The 7,500-nt window shown below is 38.6% G+C and overlaps 2 protein-coding genes across 3 annotated transcripts in view; one reads left to right on the plus strand and one right to left on the minus strand.

Moving 5' to 3' along the window:
• Window positions 1–3,343, plus strand: part of LOC122256744 (succinate-semialdehyde dehydrogenase, mitochondrial) — a 10,468-nt gene extending 7,125 nt beyond the window's left edge. Inside the window, exons 4-9 of the mRNA XM_086539924.1 lie at window positions 1–94; window positions 386–529; window positions 1,232–1,375; window positions 1,742–1,900; window positions 2,332–2,554; window positions 2,768–3,343. The exon at window positions 1–94 is cut by the window's left edge and continues 23 nt beyond it. Coding sequence (XP_086396050.1) covers window positions 1–94; window positions 386–529; window positions 1,232–1,375; window positions 1,742–1,900; window positions 2,332–2,554; window positions 2,768–2,970 — 967 coding nt within the window. The 3' untranslated portion in view covers window positions 2,971–3,343. The remainder of the gene's footprint in view (window positions 95–385; window positions 530–1,231; window positions 1,376–1,741; window positions 1,901–2,331; window positions 2,555–2,767) is intronic.
• Window positions 3,344–3,642: 299 nt separating this feature from the next.
• Window positions 3,643–7,500, minus strand: part of Yod1 (Yod1 deubiquitinase) — a 13,742-nt gene continuing 9,884 nt past the window's right edge. For both annotated transcript variants that reach the window (XM_043021631.2, XM_043021632.2), the window contains exon 7: window positions 3,643–6,940. In XM_043021631.2, coding sequence (XP_042877565.1) covers window positions 6,722–6,940 — 219 coding nt within the window. In that variant the 3' untranslated portion in view covers window positions 3,643–6,721. The remainder of the gene's footprint in view (window positions 6,941–7,500) is intronic.

The raw sequence follows: 7,500 nt of genomic DNA on the forward strand, positions 1-7,500 counted from the left end.
CGGCAGGAAGGTGGCTGCCGCACTGGCCGCCGGATGCACCTGCGTCGTCAAGCCCGCTGAAGACACGCCCCTTACCGCCCTGGCCTTCGCTAAGGTAAGATCTGGAGAACGAAGGGAAATAGACACACATGTGAAAGAGGAAAGAGTGTATAAGGATTCGATCAAAAACGTTATCATAATTATTTGATTTCTTGATAGCTTAGCTGCATTTGAAGACATATACTAAATTGCCCTGATTTTCACCTCTCTCTCTCTATCTATCTATATTTCTCTCTCTCTTCTCTCTCTCTCTCTCTCTCTCTCTCTCTCTCTCTCTCTCTCTCTCTCTCTCTCTCTCTCTCTCTCTCTCTCTCTCCCCTCTCTTCCCGTTCTTTCCCTCTTTCAGGTATGCGAAGAAGCGGGCGTTCCTGCAGGCGTGGTGAACGTGGTCCCCTGCTCGCGATCCCGTGTGCAGGCCGTGGGAGCCGCCCTGTGTGACTCCCCGAAGGTCCAGGCACTCTCCTTCACTGGCTCGACCATCGTGGGCAAGGTGAGTCGACCTGTTCATTCATGAGGGCTTCTGTAGGTCGTCTTTTAAACTGCCAGACCAAGAGTCAGACTTTGAATCAGAGTTTGAACTAGATTTTGAAAGTTCAATTTCGACTTCGTCTGTGTCTGCACGAGGGACAGAGCCAGCTAGCGTGGGCACCCTTTCGCTAAATGTACTAAAGAACCCGAGCCTCTTGAGCAGTGTTCCCTAATGCAGCAGTTCCCAGGGCGCGGATATGGGCATTATGAGGCATGGCCACGGCGATGGTTTCCCGCCTATGATGTCCTCTCTGTGCGTGCCCGCCACCCACCCACCAATTGTGTGAATTGGAACACGATTTGGTAACAACGGTTTCCCGCTCTGCCCCAAGAGCGGACTAGACAATTGGATGATTAAGTTTGCTTCTGTTTAGAGACAATATTAGCATTCTTCCGCAAACCATTGTGAACTTACTCTGAGGTGATGCTTCAAGGTAATTCATTATGTATATTTGGACTGACACCAACCCATATATCCCCTTTATCTAGTTTTCCTATTAATCTAATCATATCGTTTCTCATCATTATTACAATCACTATCATCGCCATCAACCAACCAAGTCAAAACATATTGCACACACGAACGAAGTATAAACTCGAACATCTCCAAACACATTTAACCTAACACTCACTCTCACCACCTCTCCACTCTCCCTCCTTCCAGTGGCTCTACCAGCGCTGTGGCTCCACCATCAAGAAGTTATCCCTGGAGCTGGGTGGAGATGCCCCGTTCATCGTGTTCTCCAGCGCCAATATAGGAAAAGCTGTAGAAGGTGCGATGGCCGCCAAGTTTAGGAACACAGGCCAGGTAAGGATGAAATAATTTCGAAAGATTTTTTTTTTTTTTTTTTTTTTTTTTTGTCTTCTCTGAGGTGGTTTGTTTTTGTTTTTTTATTGTTACTGGTGTATTCCTGTTTTGAGATGTGCTATTATTGGCAAGCACGGTATTGGAAGTCGTTTTAAATAATGAATTGGTGTTTATGTTTTCTTGTCTCTCTGAAATAACGGTATTTTATTATTCATTTTTCTTCTCTCTAAAAGTCCTTTCTGCCATTATTTTTCTTTCTTTCTTTCCTTTCGTATCCACAGTACAGTCTTCCATGTACACATTTCTTCCCTGTATCTTCACGTACTTACAAAGTCACTCACTTTTCCTCCTCCTTCTCATTATCAGACATGCGTTGCTGCCAACCGCATATTCGTGCACGAATCCGTGCATGACGAATTCGTGAAACAGTTCGCCGAAGCCATAGACAAGGAGTTGAAGTCTGGACACGGATTGGAAAACGGCGTGAATCATGGACCAATCATCAACCAGCGGCAGTTCGAAAGGGTAATTATCATATCATTTGAATGCGTATATAATTGATGTAGTGATTTTAGAAATTATTCCACGAAGGTAGTTTGCAAAATATTACTTCCAGTTGAATGAAAATCTTTATAATTCATAATCACCCTGCAAAGTTCAAACCTGCTAGCCTGATTGATCTTTACTCAGATTCTTGATGATATACGCCATAATATTTAATTGTTCTCCAGTTGTGACACCCCCCACCCCCACCCCGATTTTATTAATTTTAGTATGTATCTTTCTTCGTCGTATTATTTACTACCTTAAACTAGTCACACCAATCAATAATTTTCAAAATGTATAAATCATCGGTTCTCCTTGGGAAAAAAAAAAAAACAATCCACACAACTCATCTAGCTATGGTCTGTACCCGAATTTCAATAGCATTATGTTTTTTTTCTCTCGTTTCTCAGCTGGTCAAGATAACGGACGAATCCATCGCAGCTGGTGCAAAGGTGGTTCGAGGAGGAAAACCCGGAGGAGGACTCTTCTACCCTCCCACGCTCCTCACGGGCGTCTCCGGCGACATGCCCGTTGCCAAAGAGGAAATCTTCGGCCCCGTCGCCCCCATCTTGAAGTTCCGTGAGGAGGATGAGGTCGTCAGGATTGCCAACACTTCCGACATGGGCCTGGCAGGTAGGACGAGTGTCGTCTTGAAATTCGTATAAATGTTTTTTGATATCCGTATGTTTTTATTTATTGCATTGGGTAATATTTGAAGGATGTGTATATATTTTGTGGTTTTGATTGTGATTGCGTGTGTGTGATTGCGATTGCATGTGATCACATATCGTGTGGCCGTACCCATGCACGCCCAATCCCTCAATCCCTAACCCTCTCCGCCCATAGGCTACTTCTACACGAACGACATAGCACAGGCGTGGCGCGTGGCGGAGGCGCTGGAAGTGGGTATGGTGGGCGTGAACGAGCCGATGGTGTCCACATGCGAGATACCCTTTGGAGGCGTCAAGCATTCTGGCCTGGGCAAGGAGGGCTCCCTGCATGGCCTCGACGATTACACTAACATCAAGTACATCTGCTTCGGAGTCTAGCCTCTCGCTCGCCTTCGCTTTGCCCTCTGTCGGATTTTCGTTTCTCTCTCTCTCTCTCATACTCTTCCTTCCGTTTTTTCTTTCTCTTTCTGTCAAATTTCCTCTGTTTTCGTTTTTTTCTTACTCTTTCATCTTCTTCCTCCCTTTCATTTTTTCTTTCTTTCCAATCTTCCTTCCTTACTCCCTTCCTCCCCAAGCCTGTCTCTGACTTCTCTCTCTTTCTACCTCATCCCCTCCTACCATCATGCTAGTGAAGAAGTTAGATTACTTGTAACTCATTCATTGTCATGTAAGTCATCTTTTTCATCACGCTGAAGTTAGAGCCCTGAGACGGATATTATAATATGATAACTGCAATAAACAAGATGTCAAACTTTTTTTTTTTTTTACCTTTTAAGAATCTAAGGATAAAATAAATGTAAAACTGTCAAACAAACAAAAAATACATACATTATTCAGTATGTACAAATGTTACTGTCATACAAGACAGTTTTCTTATTTTCAAGATCTTTTATTCATCTGTAAATCAAAAAAGATCATGTTATGCAATTTACTTATTTTTTTTTTTTTTTAAATCTGGAAAAAAAATATATAGATTACATCTGTGTTGTAAACTTTGAACTTGGCAGTTACTTAATCTAAAATTACTAAAACAGGGTAAAAAACAATGCAAAATTTATAAAATCTTATTATTGCAAAAATGATAGAAATATGACAGCTAACAATTGTGGCTGTAACACATTTGTACTGTGTTAGTTTTACTTGTATCAAGCATAGGTGAATATACTGTCATGGCACAAAGGCAAATGTATTTATTAATAACTTGGTTCATAATTTATTATCCATTAGCTGTCTTAACATTTGTAAAATATGGATGCAATCACAAAATACATTAGCTTTATGCTTTCAGGAGTACAAATATATCCCTAGGAACAAATTAAAAGATCTTGTTTGTTATACACAATTCCAGGTAAAAACTTTTTGTTTTGATATATCCTTAAAAATACCACATATGATTTATATCAATAGTCAGAACAGACGCATAACAGTTGAAATAATTTCTCAATGTTCATATGGTTAGGAACACATTTTTTTTTTTTTATTCAAAATTTTAGTCAAAATAATAAGACCAATACGCTGACAAATCTTTAAAGGAAGATGTTCAAAAAGGACTAACCATCTAACTACCTTGCCTACTGTAAGATCTATGCATTCAACTTCCTGTCACTAAATGGCTAACTTACTATTGTGCCTAGAAAAAAAATAATAATAATAATGATTAAAACAGCTTATAAAAAATCCTTCAGCTATAAATGACAAATTCATTATATCCCTTTAAAATATAATAATAATTAATCACATACCATTGTGGATATTTTGCAGATACAATAATGCAGTTTCAACAGGTTATAAATAATGGTAATTCATCTTGGATCCCTTAAAGGTAAAGTATTTTTGTTTTAACACTTTTCCCATCTAACACATTTTGGGGGTTTTGGTTATTCATAGTTATACATATATATAATTTTTTTTTTTTCATTTGATTAAAGATGTACAGGATAATTACACCAGTATTTGCTTATTATCACCACATGCCATTTCCACACTAGAAGCTGCCCTTAACTCTCTCTTATTTTATGATATATATGAAATTAGTTTTCCTCTTTCTGATCAATTACGACTACCACTAATACAAAAAAAATACTTGTCAAATATATGTTGCACTTGATGAATATTGAATGACCGGTTCATATAACTAGTAAAGGCATCACTGGGAGTCTATGTAACACTTTCACATTTTGAGAAGACATGTTATAACTCCCCAAACTTTTATCTCATTTGAAGTCCAATTTAAGAAGGAAAAAGAAAAAAAAAAGATTTATTGTAAATACTCTCTTGCACAAACAAAGCAAAATAAACAAAATAAGTATTTAATCACACCTGTTAGTTATTCTTGAGTTATGTTCAAGCTTGAGCCTCTGTGTGTCTGTATGACAGCCTAGTTCCAGCGACATGTAAGAAATCCACCGAGAATGGCTAATTACACAAGCAAACGAGCCTATACTTCTCTCCGTTCACTTATTTTTGTTTTCTATCATTATGCATATGTATGTATTACCATTTTTTCTTTCTGGTTTGGGTTTCACTACATAAAGATCACACAAAGTGCACCCATTTGTGACAATGTCCTATCATACTTTGGGTTTATTTTCCGACATCTTTTGCAGCATGAAAAGATAAAAAATATTACTCAGTGGATTCTACATCTTTAAAAGTGACACTGCATTTCATATGCATGTATTACTCTCCCTTTTTCTTTTTCCCTTTTTGGTGAAGTTATGTGCATAAGCAAGTCACCATACTAATCTACTGATAAAAATAAGCTGGCTTCCTTGCACTATTTCAACTAAAAATTATTTTCCTTATTTACACTATTATGCTTTTACGTGAAATGATTATAAGAGAAATAGCGTAAAATCTCCTTACATTCAAAACTCACTCTCCTTCCCACTCTCACCTCCCCCAAAAGTGAAAAATAAAGAGTTTTCTATCCTTCTAAAGCACCTAAAAGGCCATAAAATACATTACAAATAAATGTTCTTAAAAAAGCCAAATATATCAATAATTAAAAAAGTACAAATATAAACTGGCCAGATCTTGCTTACACACAAACACACACACACACACACTCACACACACACACACACACAAAAAAAAAGGCAACAGTAAAATGTCACATTACATCCTTTTCAGTTCTATACGGGAAGACATATCCTTGCAGCGATTCCAAAAAAAGCTGATATGTCTTGTGATTACAATTAGCTCATCTTTTTAATTTAAATACGGAAGCCCAATACAACAGGAGACCACAAATTTCTTATGATATAATGTATTTGACAAATAATACCCTGAGCATAAGTGAAACAAATGGTAAATTATGCATACATGACAAACACAAAGCTTGATATACGCAAGTGTTGTCCCAAAGGTGGAACGCAATATTTGTTTTTGTAACAAACCGCTGGCTTTAGTTTTCACAAGAGTCACAAGAAGAAAAATAAATATGGGAAAGCAGAGGTATGCCCTAACTACTGGCTTCCTGTGTCTAATAGAGAGCTTTCCTAGACATCTGCAAACTCTAAATCATGAATAGTTCAGTTATAAATGCAGCTGCAGAGAACAAGCCTGTAACCTTATTGATAATATGCAAGTGCTGATAAGTTGTGTCACTCATTTTAGATGAGAGGTACGAATGAAGACCTGTATAACTTACTTTGATTCCATCTCTTGCCTAAATTTTTTCTGAGATCATCTTGTAAAATACATATTTCCAAAGAAAACTTCTTTATCGATCTTGCACACAAAAGTACTTACATAATTTGCAAGGATTTTGAGAATTGCAAAATGGAAAAAAAAATTTAAAGTCCCCGTACTGTTTCTTTCTGAACCAAGCATCATAACTGGAGATGGACTGTGCATTGCCTGAACTAAATAGATCATACATATATATAGTATATTGTTCTTAGTTACGTGAATTGGTTTTACATACAAAGTCTTCTCATATAAGGTTCTCCAGCTTTAATGCAGAAAAGAAGGAGAAGAAAAAGTTGACGACAAGGATTCAGAGAAGCAAGCATACATAAAATCTGAAGAGAAAAAAACAGTGAACAGATCAAGAGAAAAAGCATCCAAAAAAAACTATAAATTAATGCAAAATAAATAAACACAAAGACCTAACATATTGTTATCATCAATTGTTGCGCACTTCGTCAAATTTGCTGTGGCCTGTTTTCTTAGCGTGGGCAAGTGCTTGGTCTTCCCCTGTGATTAGAGTCCCACACTGTTTGCACTCCAGTCGAAAAGCATTTGTGTCTGTGAACTGCCCACTGTGCTTCGCCTCCATCGCTATGTCCTTCGCTTGGGCCAGGACAGAGTCGTCTGTTGTAGGGAATATGGTGAGGGTCCCTCCCTGTGGTGAAGGAGGAACTGGTTAATAACCTGTTAACAATAGTGCAGTTTTGGCTGCACCAGGACATTTTGCCAGATTATTACAAAATGTACAGGTCAAAGGCTGTAGGTTATTTGTACACTGAGGCAGTAGCCAGCCATTGCATGCCCGGCCACCCACTGATACAGCCAAACAAAGCTATGACTAGGCTTTCATATCATCTGGCAGGAAGATCAGCCAGGCCATGATATGAGCATCACATCATCTGGCATCAAGGGGTTAAAATATGAGTGTGAATGATATATTAGCAAATATGTGAAAGGTTAATGATCACATTGGAGGGAGGGAGGGAGGAAGGAGGGAAAAGAGAGAGAGAGAGAGAGAGAGAGAGAGAGAGAGAGAGAGAGAGAGAGAGAGAGAGAGAGAGAGAGAGAGAGAGAGAGAGAGAGAGAGAGAGAGAGAGAGAGAGAGAGAGAGAGAGAGAGAGAGAGAGAGAGAGAGAGAGAGAGAGATAATGAGAGAGAGAGAGAGAGAGAAGGGGGGGGAGAAAGAGATTGAGAAAGAGAGTGAGAAAGAGATAG

This window comes from Penaeus japonicus, unplaced genomic scaffold, assembly GCF_977035675.1.
Source record: "Penaeus japonicus unplaced genomic scaffold, GWHDUDI00000001_assembly GWHDUDI00000009, whole genome shotgun sequence".
NCBI lineage: Eukaryota > Metazoa > Arthropoda > Malacostraca > Decapoda > Penaeidae > Penaeus > Penaeus japonicus.